This window comes from Camellia sinensis, chromosome 1, assembly GCF_055761805.1.
Source record: "Camellia sinensis isolate YWXY chromosome 1, ASM5576180v1, whole genome shotgun sequence".
Classification (NCBI taxonomy): Eukaryota; Viridiplantae; Streptophyta; class Magnoliopsida; order Ericales; family Theaceae; genus Camellia; species Camellia sinensis.
The window spans coordinates 228,720,077-228,746,770 of NC_138961.1; the positions used below are offsets into that span (position 1 = coordinate 228,720,077).

Here is a 26,694-nt window from a genome sequence, read left to right on the forward strand (position 1 = left end):
AGGTGCAATTGTAGATTGTTACCTTTGTTGGTTAATTTCACATGGCTTATTGATTTACAATTTTATTTGAATAAATATTCTAGGGATATATCAAGCAACATCTTTGGAACTTGTTAGGAAGGATTCTTTGCAGAATTCAGACCTGTCAAATGGGATATTTGCAGACCATATGCAGATGTCTTCACTACCAACTTGAAGCATGCAGTTAATTTTTTTTGAACCTTCTAATTCCTAAATGATCCTCCAATTTGATCTTTAATAATTGCCATCTTCTGACTGAAGTATGCAGAATCAGCAAGACGGGAACTAGAATACTTGAAAAAGGGGACCATTTTGAGGGTCGTAATGATTCCAGGAAATAAATGCTAATGTTTTAATTGTTTTGTTAACAGAAGGAGAATATCTCAGCCAGTGGGAGAGAGAAGCACCAACTCAGTCTTTCACTTTCCATCCAACTCGGAGGTTTTAGCAACAGAGTTGATTGACAGAGCTGATGGAAAGATCGGGCAATGGTTTCAAATATCGATGCAAACTTCTTCATTAATTCCGGTGGTTCAACGTCTCAAGACATGTTGGATCTCATTATCTTGGTTAAAAAAATGGTTATCAGAAGTTTGGAGTACAACTCAAGGAACAAGTATTGTATGTTCATACATATTGTAATGGTTTGAACCCAAACAAAGACCAATGACCAGTCATGTGACAATTAAAGAAGAATTTTTTATTTAAAAAAGAATACTTGCAAATGAAAGCAATTGAAAATTCTCTTGAAATGTTAATTTCAATGAAAATCTACTGTTCTCAATGTCGTTCATCTTCCTACAGATCCATCTTTTTGGCATAAATCAGTTGTTATTACACACCGTGTTTGGCATTTCTGGAACTTTTGGCTAGTGCTTTGGTGATGACATGAGTAACAATTCCTACAGGACAGAAAAGCAGGCAGAGAGAAACTGAATGTCGGGTTTCGATTTCATTCTCTAGTCCATCATGGAAAACCTGCCTGGTTAATCACATAATACAAGGTGTTAAAAATGCTATACAAGCACACAAACATATACATATATATATATATAGTGTGTGTGTGTATGTGAAAGAGAGAGAGAGAGAGGGAGAGGGAGAGGGAGAGGGAGAGGGAGAGAGACCTAGCAGCAAAGAGATCTACAGCCAACAAGTGAATCCATGCAGAAGCTAATGTCATTTCATTGGAGAACATCTTTGCTATACCAGGCAGCTGAAGAGTAAATAAGATCAGGGATAAGAATCATTTTTGTTTCTTATCACAACCAATATTTGAATTCTATAGTAAATTTACAAAATGATGGTACAAATATTGAATCTATATGTTCTAGTGGAATACACACCTCCGGCAGCCAATATTTACTCGCAAACATTAGCTTTATTGTGTCTGGTGTCCAAGAGAGGTACAATAGATAAGCATACAAAAGCCCGAGCACTACATACGGTATGCTACTTTCCATAGACTTCTTAGTCTGTATTTATCAAAAAAAAAAAAAAAAATAGACTTCTTAGTCTGCATTTGGAGTAATCCCAACCATTCAGAAACATTGTTTGAATATAATGCAAATCTCTACGTTACGAAAATTAACTTAATTGGATTAGAATCTGGTGGCTAATACAAGATTCAGCAACTATTAGCAAGCAAAACTAATGTAAAATTAATTATTTTATTATTGTGAACTAAGTCGTAAATATAAGAAATAAAAGTCAAAAGCCGACAAGAATTTAGTGAAACAGAAAGAGGAACGAAAAAAGAAACAAAGACAGATAACAAATATTAGAAGGAACCATTTGTTGTGTGTTTAAACAATGTATACAACCAAAAAAAAAAGTTTACAGAACATTAAAAGGAAGTTTCCATTGCCACGATGAATTAGAATCCAAGATAGAGAAAGAAACGTTACCAGTTCAGCTTTTGGAGCCACAACCATGAGGGTGTAGAATGGAAGAACAGCTGCCGTTCCCAGCGTAAAAACATTACTAGCAATTTGAGGACTTGCCAACCCTGCAGGGGAACAGAAAGTAGAGACATAGTAGTTTTTAGAACAATGAAATACCGAGAGGAAACTCTGAGCACGGTATAAATCTTCATTGTAGGTGTGGTAGAGTTGAGGCATAAAGGGCCCGCATTGTTAGCGTTTTGATGAATGAAAAATATTAAGTGGAAAAGGGGGATTTTCTTTATTCTGAGAAGACACATACTAAACTCATTTAAACATCCAAACTAGTGTGCTGCCTACAGGATAGATACTAACAAGTGTGGAAAGATCAAGGCAGTACTTAATCCTTCCATCTCCCACAACACATCATGGTAAGGATAGGACTGACCATCCAACAGCGGAAAAGGTTAATACAGCTAAGGCATTTACTCTCCATTTCTTTTTAATCTTTAATAATATCAAAGTTTGGTGAGCATGAGAGAGTAGAGTAGAAGCATCAACTTCAAGGAAACCATGCAGAGGCTCGGATGCAAGTCCAAGCTAATGAATTAATCCAGACTAAGAACACAGCATGGTAAAACCAAGCAGACATATAATACCATAACGAAATTATTTGTAAATGGAAGAAGGATAAGAGACATGAAACAATTACATGAAGCAAACACTCCAGATGGTTTTCTGTAAAGATTGAATCTTTGAAGGTTTGGTCTAATGATAATTCTTGATCCTCCCATAAAACTCCAGTCACTGCTTAGCTTGGATCCCATTGCCGCAATGTGTTGGCCATATAGTTTGGTGTTCATACATTGGAGAGAGAAAGTGGATCTCTGATTAAATGAAGGTCTAGAGATCAACTCTGAGCGGTCGATCTACAATGACAAGTATTTGGACAATATGAGATAAATAAGGGTTAGTAAACCTACAATGGCAATGAGACCCAATCACTATTACGTCGTTTTGAGAAGTATCCATAAGGTTCCAAGTGAAAAACCTAGTCATTTTTGTACAATTACCAATCATCAGTGAAAAGCTGAACTAAATTAACAAAACTCAAGTGGAATTTCGCAATGCATGTTTGACTGTTTGGTTACAGAGAAGTTAACAAAAATTTCACTTTCACTTACAAGCAATCCAATTGAACACAAATAAACTTTTCAGTTTCAATCAAAGTTTCAGTCATTAGAAACAGAACCAATGACACAGGTGTTGATTAGACGGTTAACTTTACAGTGCTCATGGAAAAAGTGTAGATGCAGTACAAGAGTTAAGAAGACCTGAACCCAGCACAGGTTCCAATTAGACACGCAAGAAGAGATCAATCATTGATCAAACCCAAATTGCCATTAGTTACAGCTATCCAAATTATCAATCCAAAAGAAACCCATCTCTCAGATCTACCAAAGAATTAACTGAAATGGAACTACTATACCAAATACCAAATACCCAATTCCAATCAATCAGAAATTCATCAAATCCGTAAAGAAACAAAGAGCCTGAAGAATTAAACCAAAAAAAAAAAAAAAACACAAAGTGCATAGCAAAAAACGTACCTTGAGTGAGATTTGAGAATGGAATAAGCAAGACGAGAAGGTCATGATTAATGGGAAGATAAGAAACTAAACAACAATTGTGTCAACAACATCAATTATAGGGGCTCTCCAGCTTCTCAAGGGAGAGCTATGAACAAGTGGGTAATCGAGAAAAGTAAAAGTAATGCCGAGCTAAAATAGGAATTTGTGCACAAGGCAGCAAATACAGACACGACACGCTCACATGCAGCTTCATTCATCATCGAACTATAAAATGGAAAAAGTGGGCGGTGGTGGAGGAGGAGGTGGTGGTGGTGGTGGTCACTCACTGGTCATGGAGGGGTCGCCTCAGCCTCAAGACCCGCATTACGATAACTCACTTTTGAAAAACAAAACCCGGCCGACGATAAATTATATTCTCATCTCTTAAATATAAGGGCAAATTACGAACTCCCCTTCAAATTTGGTAAAAATATAAATTTTTCTGAAGTTTGAAAAATTACATCTCACCTCTGAGATTTATATTTTTATAATAAATTGTCTTCTGAAATTTTTATTTTCATAGAAATTTCTCTTTAATTTCTTTTAATTTGTTATGAAAATTTAACTCTCAAGAGATAATTTATAATTTTTCAAACTTTAAAAAAAATTTATATTTTTATCAAATCTCGAGAATGTTTGTAATTTGCCCTAAATATAAGCCATCAGTGGTTGTACATGTGGCGCACATGCAGTTAGTTGGCTAGCTGGTATTGGTCTAATTTAACATCACATCTACTTTTGTTTGTGGGTTGGGTCATGCAGAAGACAAGTTATTCGGGAATTGGATCATGCTGTGGCTTATGTCACAGCAGCAGCCTGTTGTGAGGCTCATTCATTGAGAGAGTGTGTTTCGAGTCTTTTTATTTTTTTTATTTTTTTTAAGATTTAAATTATTTATATTATTGGTAAACTGAATTATTCATATAAAAAATTAAATATAAAAAATCAAATAAATTAGATATTTATAATCTCATAATAAGAGTATATTTGTTTTTTAAAAAATAAACGGTTACCATAATTTTAATAATTTTTTTAAAAACAATTAGGACTTGATCATGAAGTTATAGATTTTCGATTAATTTGATTTTTTTTATATGGATGATATACTCGACAAACCTTACAATGTAAACGGTTCAGATCATCAAAATACACTCGGTAAATATCTCTACAAGCCCTCGTTGCAGCAACTCCCAACCCAGTTATTGATTGGTTTTGGGGTACCGTCATGTGATGTTTTAATAGTATTATAATTAGTGAAGAGGATGAGACTTATAAATTTGTATTAGATAATTGAAAAATATGAAGAGATATAGTGAATTGTAATTGATGTGAAATATGACCATATAACGTGCCAAGACTAACCAATAATTTTTTTTAGATCATGGGAGACTCACCATTTTTAGCAGAAAATTATTTACTATCCGTCCTTATTAATTTAGAAATTATTCAAATTTTTTATTTTGATTTAGATTTATTATATATATAAATTTTATATTATATAAATTAATTTTCATCACATATTCACTGATTACAATTTTTTTGAGTGAATTAGTCTGGATCTCTAGATCAATTCAAATTATTGGGATAGGTTGGTGGTGTTTTCATATTATTTGGCATATATGACACTATTTATGAAATGAGAGGTTATTTCATGTTGTTGGGGGCACTCCTCGACATTTTCATAAAATAGTATGCCATATGCTATCTTTTAATAAATAAATAAATAAAAAGAAGCAAGAGTTTGTAATGATAGTGATATAAAAAAGATGCAAGAGGTAAGCGAGCTAGTAAATGTGATTTTCCTTTAATATTTAGTGTAATAAAACTATTCATAAAAAACCACCCTCATTGAGAATTGACTTTGCTTTTGTTTTTTTTATGGAGCACAAGCCATTTGATTTTTTTTTTTAGGCAAGTCACATTAACTTGGTCAAACTATTTTATAATGACTATAATAACTTACAGTAAGGAAAGCTTTGGTTGTTCACATAAAGATTGGTTGAGCATTTCTTTATCTTTCTTTATCTATATATATTGAGAAAATATTTATATTAATAAATAACGATATACATCAACAAGAGCCTAATGAGTTATTCCAACCAAACAACAAAACGAACAACAAAAAAACAAATTCATAAAAAAAATTAATTACAATTCAGAAAAAATTATCGATTTTAAATATGTGATATGGAAAGTAAAATCTACTTGAAAGCCCGTCATCTTCGTCGACGTTGTCTCTATCGTCGCTGCCGAACTCCGTCACCACAATCGTCGAGAGCTCGGACACCGCCAAAAGTTAGAGTTAAGAAGGAAATATACCTACAATGGTTTCAGAGAAGGCTTGAGAGATGAGGGAAACCAATAATAAACAAACAGGACTTCTCTACCCAAATATTTTTGAGGGACTTACGTATAAGTCCTAATAAGTAAACTTATTATCCAATAGGCCCTATGATAATTAATGATGTTTTTCATCAAATACTATTAAAAAAAGTCACTAATTGTTAATTTTTAACAACAGTTTGAAAATTGTCACTTACAAAAATGTCACTAAGCGACAATTTTAAAAAATCGTCACAAAAAAATTTTTAATTTTTAATTTTTAATTTTTAGTGACAATTTACAGAAATTCATTATAAAAAAAGATACTGATTGTAAATTTTAACAACAATTTATAAAAATTGTGACAAAAAAAGTCCATTAATTGTCAATTTTTAGCAAAATGCAAAAAAATTATCACAAAAAATACTTTTAGTCACGAGAACTTATTTTCAACATAACTTGATAAGAATTAAGTTCAATTATTAGGACCTATTTGATAATTTACCTAATCTTTTTTATGATTTTTCTGGACAGGAACAGCAAAATAAACCCATTCAACAGATTTAACCCCCAATTTCTGCCCTCCAATTGCCTCTTTCATTGCTGATGCAAATGCTTGTGCATTCAGGAACCCACACGCAACATTTGAAGAATAAGGAATTGACAAATAAAATATCTTCGAACCTATTTTGTAAATTAACTTTTCTGTTTCAAAATTCAAATACATAGTTCATAGTTCAGATGCAATGCACAAAATGATTTTATATGCAATATCCACCTCTTTTTTTTCTTTTCTTTTTTCATTTTCTTTCTTTTTTTTACTTCCTTTTCCATTCCATTCATTCTCTATTTTTTCTTTATGTTTTTCTTTCCATGATGGGTACATGAACAAGAGGATCAACTGTCTGCCATCAACAATCAGTAGTTTTTACGCAGCGCTCATCAAGCCAAGAAATAATATCATCAAATACGCGAATTATCATATCATCTGGTTCGCCATCAAGGAGGGAATGATAAGCTTCTTTATATAAGTTTAGTTTCTTGTCTGAACTGCTGGCCTTCTCATACAAAGACTTGCTCACTGATACATCAGTCACAATATCAGCCTCCCCATGCAGAATCAATAGTGGCAGAGAGACCTACAAAAGCCATAAGACACTTTTTTAGGTCATCTAATATATGCACAATGCTATTCCAAAACTATTTTTTCTCTGTTTGTAACAATTAATTTTGGGATTACAATAAACCTGAACAATTCTCTGCTCAACACCTTTGCAATCAAATAACTTCAAAAGGTTACCCCAATCTAAGTTCTCAAAATGCTTAAATACCCAACTTAAACAATACACAAACAATCAAGCACACAAATGAATGTCTTAAAAATTGGACCGGTGAGCGAACCAGAAAAGGGATCGGGTGGATGGTTCACCAGTTCAACCATCGGGTTGAACTGGAATCAAACTGTGACGTAATAAACATATTAAAATTATATTTAAATAAAAATATAAGTAATAAAATTATATATTAAAAATATTAAATTATCTTAAATATTTCTCCTAATATATTTTTTACTGAAAAATATAATAATATATTTTAAAATATTATTAATTTTAATTTTGGAAGAGAAAATCAAATATTTAATATTCCCTCCATATGATTTTAATTCAAATAATTTAATTGAAAGAAGAATAAAAATTTTGAAGGGATATTAAAATTTCAAGTCTCCCTCCAATACATTTGATTGAATCCCACATGAATTTCTTGAGTTTTTTTAGAAATTTTTTTTCTTATAAATAGGTAGAGACTTTCACAATAATTTCAAACTCTTACTGAGATTCCTCACAAGAGGAGACCCTTGAAAGAGAGTTTTCAATTAAAATTTTCTTATATTCTTTTATATATATATATATATATATATAATAATAAGAAAGAAAGAATAAAAAAAAAGTCAGAAGAAATAAAAAAAAAAATCAAAATTTTCAATTTCAATGACCCGGCAAACCGTCTCCGGGTCGACCGGTTCGCCAGTTCAACCGCCGGTTTTCCCGGTTCTCTCTAAATAAGCCGGTTTTTAGTTTCGAACGGTTTAGAGGGTATATCCGGACCGGTCAACGGTTCAACTGGTCGAACCGTCCAGTTCGGTTTTCAAAACCATAGAGAGAGAGAGAGAGTATAAAGGGGGTGTTTGTTTCAGCTTTTCAGGCTTTTAGTTTTGAAAAAGTTATTTTGGACTGTTTGGTTAAACTTATTTCAAACAGCTTCTGATTCTAACAGCTTATTTTAACTCAAAAAAGCTGATTCTGAGAAGCTGCTCACCCATTGCTTCTGATTATCAGCTTCTGCTGTGGACATGTTAATTTATGATTATACTCTTAAATTTTTTTATTTTTTATTTTTTTAAAAATAGAAAAAGACTCAAATGGACTATAGATTATTATTATTATTTTTTATGAGAAATGTAGACAAACAAAAAATAAAAATTAATTGAAAAAACTATTTTACAGCTTATTTAACAAACACTACCCAGCAACTTAAATCTATAATCCAACAACTACACCAAACAGATTAACAACTTCTAATTAAAGTCATAATCTATAATCTGTTAAGCTATAATCTATAAGTTGTTTTAACAGCTATACCAAACAGAGCCAAAATATCAGTGTAAAGCTCTTCATAACTCGAAAAGCACATATTTCTTACTTTGTCCAATATCGGTGTTCAAAGCCTTTCTTTGTACTATTTCCTTGTTCTTAAATAGGCAATGCATTGTACTTTTTTTGTAGATTTACTGCAATGCATTGTACTTGATCATATAGAGGAAAAGTGAGCAAAGCTTTATTGAAGATTTGACTTATGTGGAGCAACAGTGTATCTCATTGGCAGTGTCATCAAATCACAGTCGTCTAAGATAAGCACTGACATTAGTAAAAACCGTGCCCCAACAATATCTACCTCTGTCACAATATTGTCACTATTTCCAAGTGCACATGCTCCTTAAGTCAACATCAGCAATTTATATAGTAGCTTCTTGAAAAATTTAAATACACTTAGAAAACCGTTAACAATAGATTGCATAATAGACAACAAGCACAGATAATATAAGGAGCAGACCAGGAGGTGTAGAATTCGAGTTGCAGTTGTGACATGTGTATGTTGTGTGTGCGCATGTGCTTGTGCATGTCTTACTTATCCCAAAAATAAGGAAGGGGGTGGGGGATGTTCCAGTAGTGTATTCCCATATGGTATAATAATAGAGAAGCAGGAAGTGACATACTTCTTCTAAACGACGTTCTATCTCTTGGGTGGTTCTTAGAAGCTCTACGGCAGTCTGCAAACGTGGTTTATGCTTGTAAGCAACGACATTATAGGCTGCCTGCATTCAAAGAACAGAACCATTTGAGCCATAATCACATAGGATGCAGGGACTAAATAATGGCGAGAGGCAGGTGTAGAGGAAAAAAATGGCACTATTTACAACATTGAGAAGCTAATATTTTGTACCATCTCAAAACCCATAACCCAAGACCTGATAAATAATTTGTTCAAGAAAAGGAGAGAAGCAAACCAGTTCTCTCTTATGCAAGTCTCTGAATGCCAACTCAGCTAAGTCTTTTTGAGGAACTAGCTTCTGCTTTGGAAGAAATTTAGCTACACCAATAAGGATTTGTGTCAATAACCGTGGTGGAACCATGTCATCTGCAATCTACACAAAAAGCTTTTTAGTCAATAAAAAAAATCTAAATCAGAGAACGGAGGAGTGTCTATGAGAAGCAAGTTCAAAATAATACTTTGCACATAGGTGCAACGAGAATGGCTCCATTCCACGCATGTGGCTGTTTCAGATGGACCTTCAAAACTACAGCTCCACCCATTGACTGTCCGAACAGGAATCTTGGGAGACTGCCAAACTCAGGGTTCTCTGCATCCAAAATAACAAAACTATCCAGTTAGAAAAAAATGTCACAAAAATACTTGATCGCCTCAAATTTCCTATGGTTTACGAACTTTTTCTATTTCTTTCCGGAATATAAACAAAGAATAATAAGGAGAATATGCTTCAGGAATATGCCATTGTCTGGATTGGAAGAAATAAAGTATGGATTCCAGTTTCCATTCAGGAATAAAATGAAGAATCTTGCAACTTTCTGTTACAATGCCAAGGTATAAACACGGAGGGCAAAAGAGGATTTCATATTTCTTATTTTTTATAAATACTGAATGCAATGGGGGATAAAGCCTCTGGTAATATTGACTGCAGCAAGGATAGCCTGGAAGCCAACTTCAGTGAATGTGGGTATGGGTGCATAAAAGGATTCTCGGAATCCCCAGGGTGTGTCAAAATCTTTCTGGGGTAATGTTGGTAGGGTAGGCAATAGGAATAAAATACTGATGAAGGTAGAGGAGATTGCTAATTATGAGGCTGGTTCATAGGCATGACAAATGGTAGCCTATGCCAAGTTTGAAATCCTGTTAGTGGAACAACCTCACCAAAAGTGAGATGTACTCACGGAAGATGCACCATCATGACATGTCTGCCCAGAAGATAGGGAACCATGCAACATGTGGCTAATCTGTCTCTCTAACCAGCCAAGTCAAAAGTCCAGCAAAGGGGGCAATTTCAATATACAACACATCCCAAAAGAAATATATAAGAATGTGTATGCCAATCAACACCTAAACGTAAATTGCTCCCTAAATACTAATATTAATAATAATAAACAGATAATCAGATTCAGAGTTAGGGTAAACAAGCACATGCTACAAATGTCCTTCATGTTTTCTATTTGCCAGTGACATCTGCTTATACTTCAACTTACCTTATAAGAGATGCTCAATCACCTCTCTAATAATCAATTAGGCATAAAACAAAAATTATAATGGCTTATTTATTAAATTTTAACCTTCAATTATCTTTTGAGGATTTGGATGCATTTGGATTTCTCAAGGTTGGAGCTTTAGCATTGAATGAAGAAATTTCAAACAAAAGGATTGGAACTTGCTGATAGGATCTATCAGAGTAGCTGCCAAATGACGAGTAAGAACCTTCTAGAAAAGAAAAATTAGCATATTTAAAATTGGTCAATTATTGTCCTGATCAAACTAGGAAGTTTATTTGAGTTGGAGTTACGACGCAAACTGAAAAAGTTTGTTTTAGTTACAAGGAGACATTAACTTTGCAACATCATTAATCCCATAGCTCTTTCCACTCTTTGGAGCTCCAAAGAGCTAGCTGGTTGGGCTTTTTAACAATCTTCCAATGTTATTCTTGCTTCTTTCATCTTTTCTTTTCTTTGAAACATGACAATGACCAAACGAACATAATAAGAAGTTTAGTGTGTAAAGGAGTCAATCCTATCTCTCAATGCAAATGTTCTAGCTTCTAACTACAGAGTTCCCACAAAGAAATCCCAATATAGTAGCAAAGAAAAGCAAATCATTAGGTACTATACCTTTGGTTTTTGAGTACTGCTCAATGACATCATCAACCAGGATATCAAAGCTTGGAATATATCCATGAAGACCTTCTGAAAGACCAAATCCTGGATAATCCATCGCAAAAACTCCATATCCAGAAAATACTAACTTCCTGGCAATTCCTGTAGACAATTCCGTAAAACAGTTACATTCCATTTGTCTCACAATATGAATCTACTTTCTAATATATGTTACGAAGTACATGCCTTCAGCCAAGAATGTGCAAGTATCTCCGTAACCATGACAGTAATAAATAATTGCTTTGGGGGGGCAGGTTTTTGGAAGCCAACTTTTTGTGAAAATTTCCACGCCTCTAGAGTTCACTTCATATGACTGCACCATAGAATCTCAAATGATCATCACTGCATAAATATTCGTGTATATAAACTCAAAAAGGACTCAGTTTCAGTTGCCCTTCTGTATAGATTTATGATTAACCAAGAAAGCTCTATGGGTTACTGTAGAAGCAAGACGAGTCAAAGTTAAAAGTCATCCAAACATAATTCCAGAAATAATATAACTAAAACTCATCGATGTTTTTAAATATCTAATACTGTGAATGAAGAATTAAAAACTTGGTTAGAAGGAAAGTCTATTGACCATCAAAATGAAAATTAGGCTTCTGGGATTTACCGGATATACAGTAGCCAATGCAGGCCGCACATTCAAATGATTTTCACAAGCTGTCATTACAAAATTTCTTTCTTATTTAATTTTATTTATTTATTTTTTGGCTCCAAGTAGTTAAGCTATGAAGCACAGACACGGATATGAACACGGGACACGGTGATTCCAAAAAAAAGGGAATACGGATACGGCGAAGACACTGCAAAAAAAATTTTAATTTTTTTTTACATATATTTGCTATGTAGATCAATATTATGTTACCAAACAATCAAAATTAATAAAAACTAACATTAATTAACTATATAAATATATATATATAAACCATTATATTTAAATAAATTAATAGATTATCCATATTTGGACACGCGTGTCCCTGAAGTGTCCCAGCAAAAAAAGAAAGTAAAATTAAAGTGACATGCCATTTGGCGTGTCCCAGCCGTGTCCGACACCACTACGATGCCTATTTTGAAGTGTCCGTGCTTCATAGCAATTAAGCAATATGAATGGGGTTAATAATAGAGATATAAGTATTTTAGTAAGCATGCATGGCTTGTCCTTCATCACATAGTCAGTTGTAAATTGCAGCAATTAGGATAATCATTTTAGGCCCAACACTAGGTACCTCCATTCAGTGTTAAAAAGAAAAAAAATAACATATTAAAATCAAAAGTGTTTACCTCGTTCATCTTCACCCCATCACATGGCAACTGTAATAGAATTAAAACAAAGAATCATTATTACAACTAAATATTAATAGCCTGCAAAAGTAACCACATAAAGAAAGTAGCTCAGACCTGTGAGATTTAAAATTTCATCATAATTTATTTCAACCAAGGTAACAAGAGGGTAAAAATAAAGAAACAAATAAAATAAAAGGACCAATGAAATGAATAACACTACGATGAAAAATCCCATAAGGGAAAATAAAGAGAACATGCATAGCCCAAAAAATTAACCAATTCATAGAGTAGGAAATACATGCTTAAAACAGAAAGAACAGAGAAAGAAAAACAACTGTTTGCTTCTTCAACAGATTGAGGGAAAATAATGGAAAACACCCAAGTCTTTCTGTGCTAACCACTGTCAATTAATTCCAGTTATTTTCGTTGTTGTTTCCAAGAGCCAATGCAGGGTATTTGCACAAACTAATAAACTTTCATGACACATTATTTAAGAGGAACACAATTTGGGTGACGGGTATGAAGTTTTTGAAGTGCAAGTGTTATGTGCAATCTGTGAACTACACATCAAAGTAGCTTGATCATTACTGAAGAAAGATATCATCAGCTTAAAATTCTCCAGTCCTTTCATAACCTTTCTTCTTGACTACGATACAAAGGCACATGGAGAATAAGCTATCTACCGACTACAACTTAAAACAATCATTATGAAGCTCTCTGAGTTCGATGAGGCCAATCTAATCCTTTTTCCTTTATTTTATTTTTTTCGTAATTCAATAATCAAGATTCGAGACAATAAAATGTGGCCGCATCTGAACTTCCAACCTCGTACGTAATTTTATGGTTCTCCTTTCTCTTTTCCATTTTTGCTGAATTTTTTAAAATAAATGCCCACCCTACTTTCTACTTGCTCCACCCCAACTTGTCTTCAAAATCGCATCCGAACCCAAACAATTAAACGCGCGTTGGACCTCCCTGCTTCTTGGGTAACACTTCCCCACATACCCCACATGTGTTTATCTCTAGTCAATTCACTAACAATAGCAATCCTAGGGTAGGAAATCTCCTCAAATCCTCAATTAACCATTAATAGTTCAGAGAAATAATAGTAATAATAATCACTAAGAAACACAGTCAAATTTAAAGCAAATAAACAAGTTTTTTGTTTCCGAAGAACACAATGCCAGAAAGAGAAGAGCAAGAATACTTTGAACAAGTAATGATCAATTGAGAGTTGAACTTGTTTGAAGGCCTCACGAGCGCGACGCCTGGCTTGAGCATCGTCTAAGTCAGCCTCCAAGATCTCCTGAACTTCGTGACTGATGCCTTTGAACTTGGGTGGCTTCCCCACTTGTTTTGTATCATCCATCTTGTTGCAGCAAACCCTAGCCCTAAATTCTAACAGTCAAAATTCGAATGCTTTCAGAGCTCAGAAACACAAAACCAGAAACCAAAAAAAAACTTCTACACTGGTTGTCGTCGTAGAATCTACGCATATATAAAAAGTATTATATATATATATATATATACCGTTGAATGGGTGGCGTCTGTAAGGCTTTGCCGGTTTCAAAGTAGCCATTAAAGAGATGGGGAGTCCCGGAAGCGAAGGCAACGGAAGTCAGAGAGAGAGAGACAGACAGACAGACAGACAGAGAGAGAGAATGAGATGAAGATGCGATCTCAGTGGGAGGTGGATGACATTTTACGAAATTTTTATAATGAAAAATACAACTGTATGATTTGGAGAGTGGATTGTTTTTTTAATTTTTGTGAGTGAGATGTATAATAGTTATTGTTATGGTGTAATGTCGGGTCGTTTTATAATGTTTGCGTGTGCAATTTGATTTTTAATAGGAGTAGTCAAACACGTCCAGTTGACGAGAGTCCGCGAACTAGATGTGGTGATGTTGCGTAGGGGAATGACAGGCAACTCAACGTTTGACACGCGTACAATATGCAATCCTTTTTTATTATTTTATTTATTTAAAAAAAATTAAAATCGTAAACAAACAAAATTTGATTTCTATCATTATTTTCAAAACATTCATAAATACTAATTTATAGGATTTACTAAATTATTGTAAATAATTTATCTATTTAAACATTACTATAAAATATATATTTTATTTTGTCTATCAATTATTTCATATTTTTACTGTAATTATGCTCTTTATTTTAATTATTCATCTAAATACTATTAATTTTGTATAATATTACATCAATAATAAAGATGAAGAGAAATAATCTTAATGATTAAATATATTTTACTTAATTTTTAAAGGTTAACTACATGTAACTAGTAAATATGAATTGAATTGAATTAAAATATCTAATCATATATTTAGTACATTAAAATTTATAAAAAAAATTATACTAAATATTTTAACTAAAAAACATTATGGGTATGTTTGGTTTGTGTTTGAGAGATATGTTTTAGAGATAAAAAGTATGAAAAGTTGTTTGGTTTGGTTTTTTTCAAAAGATGTTTTGGAAAATTATTTTGAGAGAGAATTTTGGAAAAAGTGATTGATTTGATGTGTGTGAGAAAGAGATTTGTTTGGAAAACTTGTTTCGTTTACAAGTTTTGAGAAAATTTTTTAGAAAAATTTGTTTAGTTTGATTACTTTTAAAAACTTATTTCTAGAAAAAATTTCTCAAAAATTTTTCAGAAATACAAACCAAACCAACCCTATATATCTAAATAAACATTACATACTTAATGAGTTAGAGATGCACTATATTCATTACCATCTCTAGCCATCCTCGTCTCCTACCATCATTACTAGGGATTCCATAGCTACTTGTTACAGCCACTAACTTTCATGACGAACGATTATCTTTAATCATTGTTGATCATCTTAGAATACCAATTCATGTTAGTTCTCGTTGGGAAATAAATTTTTTTAATAATTTTTTAATTTTATAACTAAAATATAATATAAAAAAATTAGTATATTTGAGATGACTTTTCGACTTTTTATGAAAATATGTGCAAAAAAATAGAGAGAAAATAGAATCTTTGACTTTTTTTATATGAGTTGTTGATTTTTTGATTTTTTTAATAACTTTTTAACTTTTTAATTAAAACACTTACCAAACAAGGCCTAAAAAGCCACATTTGTTTATCACCAACAACCTCCTCTAGTAATAATCACCTTCACTTATCACTTATTAAGCCTATGGTTGGGAAGTTGGGTTTGAGGATTTTTTGGTTAAAATAATCACAAAAAATAAAATAGGTTTTTTAATCTAATAAGACAAATTATCACATTCAACCCATAATTATTACAATTTTTCTTTAACAAAAAAGTCAAAAAAATCAAAAACATTTCCCAAAAATAATTTAAAAAGTCAAAAAATCAAAAAGTTAACCAACTTTCCAAACAAAGCCTAAGAATCATCCCTAGTCGTATTTTCAATTAGCAGCAACAATTTTCAATCACTAATCCTTGCTAAACATTCTCTTCACTTATTTTAAAAATAAATTGTACCAACACACATATTTTGTTTTTTACTAAAAACAATTATAAACAACTCTATTAAATCTATGATATTCAAAATATTATTTTCAACCCAAACACTTTCCTCATCCAAAAGCAATTCCAAACACTTTCAAACCAAAAATTCAAATTAAAGTCGTCTTTTTAATACACAATTAAAAAAAATAGACGTTGACAGAGTAAAATTATCTAAATTTCATTCAATTTTCTTGAGTCTTCAACTTTACTCTAGAACTCTGATTGTTAAATAATAGTTACTGTCTTACATTTCTTCTTTTCACTTTTTAACAAATATATACTTTCTGTGTGAGTGAATTTCCGATCACACTGGCAACTCAGTATTCAGCTGGAGAGTACTGGCAGAATAGATGACACCAGGTGTCTGATCTGCAACAGAAAGAGAAGATTCCAGTGGTGCTTCGTCCATCCGGGACACTTCGACGATCAAGTCAGTATATTTCTCAAAGATAATCAATTGCTAAACTCACTGTTCTGAATATAAATTGCGTACTTTAGACCCATCGGGGATGCCTTTCTTTTATAGTTAACTCAATTCTAGTCCCCATAGAAGCCTAGCTTCAATGGACTTCTGTTCAGTGTTTATCCTGAACTCTCCAAGAGACAAAGATAAACTCCCTAAGAGTGTTATCCTTATCCATGCTAAAGTCCTTCCTCATTCTAGGACTCTTGTGTCTTATCCGCTTATCTCGGATTCCGATATCTTCGGAGATAACCTCGGCCTTGCTGAGATAACCTCGGCGTCATGACCAGGACACGTGGCACTTCGGCTGACACGTTGGTGTCACCTTGGCCATGTGTTAGTACTCAGAAAATATATCCCCACAACTGCCTCCTAGGTTCTATTACCTCGGCATTCTGAGGTGATGGGACCTATATCGGTACTTCCTGCCAGTACATCGGCTTAGAGATTCCCAGCCGACATGTCTCAAAAATTTCAAGAGCTCCCTCATGCGTATGAGTTGTCAACCATAATACATCAACCATCTTAACCACGCGTTTTCCCCTTATTAGATCGTACTCCGTACGCGCTTGTAAGTCATCTCGCGCCTGCGTGCGCCGTCTGGCGCATACATCATTTTAGGCGCATTAATTGCTTTCTTTTTGCCGCCGTTTCAAGCTTTAACAAAACCTCTTTCTCCTTCCGTCTCTTCACTTTACATCGTTTCTGAAGCTCTTTCTCTCTAGCTTTCTCAAATCCTCCATTGTTCAAACTTCCATAGCTCTGCAACTTGCTCTGTTTACCCCTTCTAGCGTAATTTTCACCGATCTTCCGCCTTTGCAACTGTCGTCAGACTTCGGCAATCCCCATTCCGGCTTCCCTCTTTCTGGTAAGGCACTGTTCCTCCTAGTTTTATTTCTTGTTGCTCTCTAAGAAGTTTTGCTTCATTATTAATCGCTATTGCTGTTTTACTCAAGTATTTGATTAATGAGTCATGTATCTGAGTGTGTTTATTTCACGACTTTGCTCTTTGCCCATGTCTTGAATATAGGCACTGCTCACAACTTTTCTGCACTTTTGCCACTGTTCTTGACCTTATACCCTTTGTACTTACAATGTTCTTGATAGTCCATCTTTGTTCTTGATTCTGAAGCGCATTCTTGCTTTTCTGTTTTCTGTGTCTTTTCCAGATTCCTGCCTTCAATCTTTGTTTCCGTAGATTTAGGTTTGGGATTTGTTTGTAGAACCCACAAGTCGTCAATTTTAGCCGAGGTCATTCAAAATCATCACAAAACATTCCCTTCCGAAGTTTCACACCTTTCACTTAAGCCGATATTATAGGTATGTGGAGGCATAGGGTAGACACCCCGACCAAGCTAGAATACTTTAGGTGAGAGTTTTCTATCCCTGCCGACGTAAATCTGAGGTTGGCTAGGGAGGATGACTCTATCATGCCCACAGCTGATTCTATGCCCCTCCCAGTTGTAGCTTTCATCGAGTGCGGACTTCGGCTCCCACTCGATATCCTTTTTCCTGAGATAATCCATTATTATAAGTTGAACCCAATGCAGCTTGCCATCAACTCCTACCGAGTTATCAATGGCATAATAGTCTTAGCCAAACAAGAAAACACTAGGGTTACCTTATCCGATATCCAATACTGCTACACTATGTGTGGCCTCAAAAAAGATATGGGCTACGTTTACTACCTCAAGTTGAGGTCCACGGAGTACAAAATTATTGCCGACCTCCCTGACTCTAACAAAGGATCTGGGGATGATTACTTCATCACCTCGGGAAACTGAGAGTTCGCTCCAGATGAGGACCTCCATCTCTATCCTCTTTCTCGTACAGTTTTTGTAGAGGGTAATGGTAAGAACCCTGTGTTCATACTTACTTGTTTTTAATTTCTTCAATATTTTGTTTGTTCTAATGTCTGTTTTTTGTTGCAGCTCTTCCAAAACCAGAAAAAGGCTTCCGCAAGTCCTTTTACCTCAGCAAGGGTCTAAAGAAGCTGCTGGACCTTCCAGTCCACAAGCACAAAGCTCCCATGCTACTCAACTTTATCCCGACCTATAACTCGGATCTTCCCAACGTTCCAAAGAAGAAAAAAAAGAGTCTGTCTCCTCCTTCCGCCACAACTCCTCAAGCTGCCTCCACATCTCGGCCAGACCAAGGATTAACTTCTGATCAAGCAGAGCAGTCGTCAACTTCGGCTCCATATCTGATCCCAATATCCCAGCGCCAACTGCCGAGATGGGCCATTAAAAAGCAGTTGCAAAGGACCTCTTGGCCAATATTCCTAATGAAGCTGGTGATCAGCCAGTACAAACCCAGCCTCCAAATCCAAAATAAAAAAGAATTAAGAAGACTCAGCCAAAGGCAAAAGTGACTCAGATTGACACTGAGGACACCTTGCCAATCTCTAAACTGGCTGAGAGTGATAAGTCCAATTCTACTGCTAAAAAGAGGCCTGCCGAGACCCCACTATCCAAGTCTGCTAGATCAAAGAGGCCGAGGTCATCCTCTGCAACCACCTCGGGATCTTTAAAGCATGATTCCCCCTAGGCCCCCCAGATCACTTTGGAACACAGGCCAGTCAGAGCTGGCGATAGCGCCGACGATGTTAATGTTGGCGTCGCCCTTAGTACCGCACTGCTTCTTCCCAGTGATCTAAACCGAAACGCCGATATGAGCGAGTATGAAAATTTTGCGCTGATGCTCCAGCACTCTATTCAAGTAAGTCTTCATACTTGGTATCTTTCTTTCTTTTCTTGTACTTAGAAATTTTTTCTAATAACTTCTGCTCTGTTCACTATCAAGCCATCCAACATGCTCATTCTTTCTCACTGCAAACTTTTGAGAATCGGAAGGAGCTAGCCGACAAGAAGAGGAAGGCTGCCAGTCTTCAGAAGACTAATGAAAATTTGCAATCAAAGATGAAGACCTTGGAAGATCAAGCCGAGGCTGCTATCAAAGCTAAGGATGATGCCGAGGAAAAAGCAGAATTTGCCGAGGCCATCAAGAAGGTTCTTGAGGCCGAAAAGAGAGAGGCCGAGAAAAAGATGACCCAGGCCCAGAAGGAACTTCAAGAAGCTCTGGCCACAAAAGAGGCCGAAGTCAAGGCTGCCGATGAGAAGGGCTATAACGAGGGGGTGACCGATGTCATGGCAGACTATGAAAAGCAGGTGAAGCAGGCATGCAACAAGGGTTTCACCCTTGGTTGGATGTTTTTTCTAAAAAAGCTTGAAGTTCCCAAGGACTCGCCCCTCAGGAACACCAACGGCATTCCTCTTCCATTCCCTTCAACTCCAAGTTGATCCGACGACGAATCTGAGTCTGAGGAGGAGACCTTGGTGAGGAAATCAAAGGAGGCTGCTGGGACTAAGTCCCCTTCTCTGAATGAACAAGTCCTGGACTTGACTCAAGATGAGGAGGGTGAGGAAATCCCAAGGATGCCACTCCTGAGAAGGCGTCATCGGACATGCCTCTTGCCGACAAGGTCCTCGATTTAACCCTTCAAGAAATTGGCGCTGAGCTTGCGGCTGAGAAGGCCGCCGAGATGTCTTCTCAGCAGTCTTCCGAAGTCCAAACCCAGCCTGCTAATGATGCTGAAGAATCTTAATTTTATGTTTTTTTCTTTCTTATGTGCTCTGTACTTTTGTTTTTCTTTTGAAACAGTGTAAGCTCTTCATATGGTCGAAGTGTCTTCTTATAAATACAACTTCTTTGTTTTGAACGTTTGTATGTTTGCCTTCTCTTTACTACTCTTGTATGATTCCATACTTAGAATATTTTGCATATCTTTAATATACACTTCAATCTTGTGCAACCTTCTCGGGGTGACACACCTCGGTTATACAAACTGATGATTTACCTCGGTAAGTACCCAAGTACCTTTCTTGGCACAACCTTGGTTTCAACTTTGTAAATTTTTTCATAAAATTTCAACAAGTGTTTAACCTTGGTTTAACTTCAACTTGTAAACTTTTTAAGTTTCAACAAGTGTTAAACATAATCTCGGTCTAACTTCAACTTGTAAACTTTTCTCAAGTTTCAACAAGTTTTAAACATGATCTCGGTTTAACTTCAACTTATAAACTTTTTAAGTTTCAACAAGTGTTAAACATAATCTCGGTTTAACTTCAACTTGTAAACTTTTCTCAAGTTTCAACAAGTGTTAAACATGATCTTGGTTTAACTTCAACTTGTAAACTTTTCTCAAGTTTCAACAAGTGTTAGAACCGTTTTCCAACTCTCTGCCCCCTAATGTGAACTTAAGTTCCACTTGGGTTCTTATTATGCATGTATTCTAGAAACATCGGCAAGTATCTTATCAGTCATAAACGTAGAAGAATTCTGCTAAAATTTTATTCATTACGTCGGCAAAAAACAAGAAAAATCTAATGATAGAAAAATTTCAAATTACAAGTATTCCAGGGTCTTGGAAACTCTTTGCCCTCATTATCTTCGAGCCGATATGCCCCATTTCCCAATACCGAAGTGATTCTGTAGGGTCCTTCCCAATTTGGGCCAAGCTTGCCCTCCTTGGGATCCTTCTTGTTGCCGACAACTTTTCTCAAGACGAGGTCACCGATTTGAAACTCGCTTGGGTTGACCTTCTTATTATAAGCTCTGGTAAGCTACTGTTGGTATGCTGCTGCTAGTATGCTGCGAGCTGTATTGCAGCTCTCTCCCTTCTTTCTTCTAGTAGATCCAGATCTCAGGCTAATAATAAGTCATTGGTCCCATTCTCTACTCCCTGGGTTCTGATCCCTGGGATGCCGACTTCCAAAGGAATGACTGCTTTTGTGCCATAAGCCATGGCAAATGGGGATTTCCCCGTTGATCTTCTCGGCGTAGTCCGATATGCCTAGAGTACGCTTGGCAGTTCATCCACCCACTTTCCCTTTGCTGCTTGCAGCCTCTTCTTAATCCCATCCAATATGACTTTGTTGGATACTTCTGCTTGTCCATTGCTTTGAGGAAAACTTGGGGTGGAAAAGTAATTCTTGATTTTGAACTTTGCACAGAAGCTCTTGATTAGCTTATTGTCAAATTGTGTTCCATTGTCTGCAACTATTGCTCTTGGAATCCCAAACCGGGTGATGATGTTCTTCCATATGAAATTCTTTACATCAACATCTCAGATTTTGGCAAGGGGTTCAGCTTCTATCCAATTGGTGAAGTAATTTGTTGCCACCAGCAGGTATTTTCTTTGTCTAGTTGCTTGGGGCAGTTTCCCAACGAGATCCATGCCCCATTGGGCAAACGGCCAAGGACTAGATACTGGGTTTAGGTCCGCTGCTGGTTGGTGTATCATAGGTGCAAACCTTTGACATTTTTCACACTTCTTGACATAGGCCTCTGCATCTTTCTGCATGTAGGGCCACCAATACCCCTGGGTAATGACCCTATGAGTTAGTGATCTGCCCCTAGCGTGGCTTCCGCAAATTCCTTCATATATTTCATATAAAAAAATTTCAACTTGTGAAGGATGTACGAACCTCAAAAGGGGTCCAGTGAAGGATCTTCTAAGCGTGTTTTCAGGATTCTACAACCCTGAGTCATGTGCCCATTTTCATTGTGGTAAGCACAATGTCTACCAAGGTTTATTCCCATAAACTTTCTTCGTGCCCTCGCTGGTGCTCTGAAATAGGGTTGGCTCCGAATTTTGTCTAGGACTTTGTGAATCGGGATTCGGAACACAGTTGTAACTGCCTGTGTAGCCCCCAGTCCTACCTCTTGCTTGCTGGATCCATTGTTACCTTGGCCTCGCTTCGGCGAGCTGCTTCTTTTTTCTTGCTTTGTCTCATTTGTCCCCGACGTATCTTCCTCAGCTCTGGCATACTTCTCAATTCTAGCCATGAGCGCTTCCATGCTTTTTGGCAATGTCTTTACCAATGACTTCCGTAGAGCGCAATCATCTTTCAGGTCGTTCTTAAAAGACACGACCGCGACCTCTTTGATGCATTCAGGTATTCGGTTGAACACCTCATAGTATCTTTTTGCATAGGCCCTAAGGCCTTCATCCTTACTGATTCTCAGAGCCATCAATGCGTCCACCCTTAATGGCTGTAATTTATTTATCACGAACCTGGCCACAAACATCTCAGCTAGGCCTTCCCAAGTCTTCACACTTCCCTTTGGTAGTTTGTGAAACCAATCTGATGCAATCTTCTCGAAGGATGAGGGGAACACTTTGCAGAGCAACGACTCGTTCCCACTATACAATGCCATTGAGTTCAAGTATAATCCAACGTGGAAGTTGGGGTCTGACTTACCATCGTATATTTGAAACCTCGGCATACTGAATCTCTTCAGCGCCTCAAATTTGTCTAACTCCACTGAGAATGGTGTTCTCGGCTTATCTGGGGAGGTTACTTCGGCATCGGCATTTTGTTGCTTCCTCTTGAGGTAATCCCTCAAGTCCTCCTTTGTTGGCCCAGGAGCTCGGCTATCTCCCGATTTTAGTCTTTTCGGCATACTACTCTCAGCTTCGTTGTGGACCCTTTTCGACATTTCTCCATGAGTTATGTCGAAGCATAGCTCCTGCCTTTGAACGTGCCGATGTTCTCTGGGGTCTGCTTCTTTAGTGCAATGTGTCCTTCGTGACTCTTCTCTCCTCGACTCTCCTCGTCCGACCTCCCTGGAAGGCCGGTGAGAGTGTTTTTCGCTTCTGGTGTGCTGAGGGACTATTGGGATTGGTTTATGCCCTCACTTCTAGGCATTAGCCGCTGGAATCGGCGTGTCCAGCAGCGGGAATGGTGGCTGCATGACGTTATTTTGCATCATAAAATTGACGACCGATTGCAGGTCTGCCAACTTGTTGGCCATCTCTTTCATCTCTTCGTCCCTCCGCAGGTATCTATCCTTCTATACCTGGAGGTCGTCCTCGTTGTAGTATCTGCTTCGATCTAGTTTCTTTGGCACGTCGCCATCCTGGCCGACGTCTTTCCTGCCGTGATTCTGGTTTTGAGTCTCCTCATTGCGTTCATCTTCCTCTACGTTTGAGTCAACGTGTTTACCACTCCCAGCAGGGATTTCGTCCCCAATCTTATCCTTTTGTCCGTCACTAGCCATCTATTCTTTTTTTCTTTTCCACAGACGGCGCCAAATTGTGTGAGTGAATTTCCGATCACGCTGCCAACTCAGTATTCAGTTGGAGAGTACTGGCAGAATAGATGACACCTGGTTGACCTGCAACAGAAAGAGAAGACTCCGGTGGTGGTTCGTCCACCCGGGGGCACTCCGACGATTAAGTCAGTATATCAGTCAAAGATAATCAATTGCTAAACTCACTATTCTGAGTATAAATTGTATATCTTAGACCCATCGGGGGTGCCTTTCTTTATAGTTAACTCAATCTTAGTCCCCATAGAAGCCTAGTTTCAATGGACTTCTGCTCAGTGCTTATCCTAGACCCTCCAAGAGATAAAGATAAACTCCCTAAGAGTGTTATCCTTATCCATGCTAAAGTTCTTCCTCATTCTAGGACTCTTGTGTCTTATCCGCTTATCTCGGATTCCGATATCTTCAAAGATAACCTCGGCCTTGCTGAGATAACCTCGGCGTCATAACCAGGACACGTGGCACCTCGGCTGACACGTCGGCGTCACCTGACCACGTGCTGGTACTGAGAAAATATATCCCCACACGTTCTTCACCTAACACGAGATGTGAGTGTACAATTGGAAACTATGAGAATTTTGGTCAAAATGATGCATCATAATAAAGTTTTAGTGAAATAAGATTATCATTATGACAATCTCATGATTTTGTAGCATTTTGTTTTAAATCATTTATTAAAATGAAAAAAATTAAAGAGTTCATCATTCAAAGATAAATTATTTAATTTGGACAATCGTCTAAAATTATAAAAAAAATTAAGAATTAAGTGAATGAAATTAAAATTTTTGTTACCCAAAAGACAACCTAAGAGAGGTGGTGAATTAAATTTTTACAATTAAAAATTAATAATACCCTAATAAAAATTATGACTAGCACAGTAGATAAATATAGTTAATGAAATAAAAATATTTAAAATAAATGTTCTAACAACTATGTCAGTTAATGATTTTAGCACAGTGAAAATGTAAAATATACCTACAGCAATTTAAATAAAATAAAGAGATAAGGGAGAGAGAGACAAATAAATTTATAGTGGTTCGGCTTCAACTCGGCCTACATCCACTCCTCAAACTTCACTTGAGATTTTCCACTATACTTTAGTTTCACGGGGTGCTAGCAACCTCTTTACAAATGGTGCAATCCTCCACGGATTTTACACAGACTTTCTAAATCAAGAACACTGAGTGTACTACACTCTTACAATGTTGAAAAGAATGTGTTTTTACTTTCACAGAAAGCTACAAGAATTATTTCTCAAATATAGATATAAAAATGAAGCTCTGGTTTTTCTGTAAACCTCACACAGGAAAGATGGGCTTAAAGCTATACGTCTCAGTGTATAATTTCTGAAAGAGGATGTAAACAAAAATTGAAGAACACTCCTCAGAGAATTTTTCAGAGAATAGATGTTAGTGATTATAGATCAAAGAATATTTTCTAATTTTTTTTGTTACTTGTTTACATTAGAGGCTTTGGTATATATAATGAAACTTATAGCCGTTTATAGCCGTTGTAATTCATTTGAATATATACCCGTTTATAGCTGTTGTATTCATTTGAATTTATAGCCGTTATATTCATTTGAATTTATAGCCGTTATACTCCATCATTACTAATTTGAATATCTTCCACTTCATCATTACTAATTTGAATATCTTCCACTTGAACCTTTTGGCCTGCTGCTGTGCTGGGCTGTTTGAACCTTTTGGCCTGCTGCTATGCTTGGTTATTTGAACCTCTGTTTTGGGCTATTTGAACTCCTGATTTAATCAAATATTAAATACATTCAAACAATATTTAGGATAAAAGTTTAGATAAGAAATAATGAGACAAAATAAATTTTAATTCTATTTTTCTCTTTCAAACATAATTAAATAAATAATCAAAATAAATTTTGGATTCTATTTTTCTTTTTCAAATAAATCATTAAAATAAATTTTGATTATATTTTTCTCTTCCAAATGAATTAAAAACATAATTAAATAAATTATCAAAATAAATAAATCTAAAAATTTTAAAAATAAAATAAATAAATAATGATAATTTAAAGAATATAAATAATATTAATCATTGTTTAAATAATGGGCATTTTGGTAAAACCATTCTAGTGTAGAATGGCTTATGGGAGTTTGATTTATAACCAGCGAATCATAATAGGAAAATTAAACACATGTTGGTTGTTTACAAAATATTTATAGATTAGTGAAAAATTAAAATTTAATTACTAATATTTATAAATTTAATATATATTTTTTTAAGAATACAATATGATGTAATTCTCCAATTATAATGTGGTTTTGCCTCGGAGACCGTCATATCAAAGTTTTGAAACTTGGAGCGGACCGGCCGATTCAATCAGTTGAACCGGTGACCGGAAGAGATTCCAGTCCAATTGACCCTCATAACCCATTTAATAATAAAAACCGTTGTTTTTACAAAGAACCGGTGGTTTAACCGGCGAACCAATCGATCCGTTCACAAGTCAATTAAACTGAGATAGTTTGCTAATGAATATTAAAAAAAAAAAAATTAGATCCGTCTCTCTTTGGTTTGCACAACCGCAGGTTTCTCTCTCTCTCTCTTCAATAGCCTAGGGCTTCTTCAATTGTTCGTTCATCACCACACCACCATTAATGAATCACTGAAACTGAATTGAAGTTCTCAACTTCACAAATATCACCACTACTGCTGCACTGTCAAAGAATCTCAGGTACTACTTTTGTGTAAGTTGTAGTAATCTTTGATTTGGTTTGAGAGGATTTCCATCATATGGCGTCAATCTGCTGCTAAATCTTTGATTAATTTTTACTACAATCTTCATGCCCTTGCTGTGAGATTTCAAAAAAATTGGGTAAAGGAACAAACACCCCCTCCTCTCCTTTAAGCAACATAGGAAACAAAAGGGCCTACTTGAAGAAGCCTAATACATTATTATTATAAGAGTCGTGCTACGTCGCCCGAAAATAT

At 35.8% G+C, this 26,694-nt stretch overlaps 2 protein-coding genes across 2 annotated transcripts; both read right to left on the minus strand.

Moving 5' to 3' along the window:
- Positions 1 to 700: 700 nt before the first annotated feature.
- On the minus strand, positions 701 to 3,930 carry ABA4 (abscisic acid (aba)-deficient 4). Its single transcript, XM_028269711.2, has 6 exons — positions 3,512 to 3,930; positions 2,614 to 2,830; positions 1,926 to 2,026; positions 1,365 to 1,493; positions 1,146 to 1,234; positions 701 to 1,003 (listed from the first exon to the last, which is right to left on the minus strand). The coding sequence occupies exons 1-6, from the start codon at positions 3,554 to 3,556 to the stop codon at positions 856 to 858; spliced, it is 729 nt and encodes a 242-aa protein (XP_028125512.2). The 5' UTR covers positions 3,557 to 3,930; the 3' UTR covers positions 701 to 855.
- Positions 3,931 to 6,514: 2,584 nt separating this feature from the next.
- LOC114322411 (alpha/beta-Hydrolases superfamily protein) lies at positions 6,515 to 14,458 on the minus strand. Its single transcript, XM_028269712.2, has 9 exons — positions 14,167 to 14,458; positions 13,844 to 14,034; positions 12,634 to 12,663; positions 11,536 to 11,662; positions 11,305 to 11,451; positions 9,643 to 9,773; positions 9,420 to 9,557; positions 9,129 to 9,227; positions 6,515 to 6,993 (listed from the first exon to the last, which is right to left on the minus strand). The coding sequence occupies exons 1-9, from the start codon at positions 14,213 to 14,215 to the stop codon at positions 6,766 to 6,768; spliced, it is 1,140 nt and encodes a 379-aa protein (XP_028125513.2). The 5' UTR covers positions 14,216 to 14,458; the 3' UTR covers positions 6,515 to 6,765.
- Between the last annotated feature and the right edge of the window lie 12,236 nt (positions 14,459 to 26,694).

Bases quoted from the DNA above. Each gene is read 5' to 3' on its own strand.
- ABA4 (XM_028269711.2), bottom strand. From the start codon at position 3,556: ATGACCTTCTCGTCTTGCTTATTCCATTCTCAAATCTCACTCAAG. The intron at 2,027-2,613 runs GTAATTGTTTCA...GTTCCCCTGCAG, and splicing joins ATCTGGAGTGTTTGCTTCAT to GGTTGGCAAGTCCTCAAATT. The intron at 1,235-1,364 runs GTGTGTATTCCA...TTTACTCTTCAG, and splicing joins GTAAATATTGGCTGCCGGAG to CTGCCTGGTATAGCAAAGAT.
- LOC114322411 (XM_028269712.2), bottom strand. From the start codon at position 14,215: ATGGCTACTTTGAAACCGGCAAAGCCTTACAGACGCCACCCATTCAAC. The intron at 11,663-12,633 runs GTAAACACTTTT...TCTATGGTGCAG, and splicing joins ATGGGGTGAAGATGAACGAG to TCATATGAAGTGAACTCTAG. The intron at 11,452-11,535 runs GCATGTACTTCG...AATTGTCTACAG, and splicing joins TTGCACATTCTTGGCTGAAG to GAATTGCCAGGAAGTTAGTA.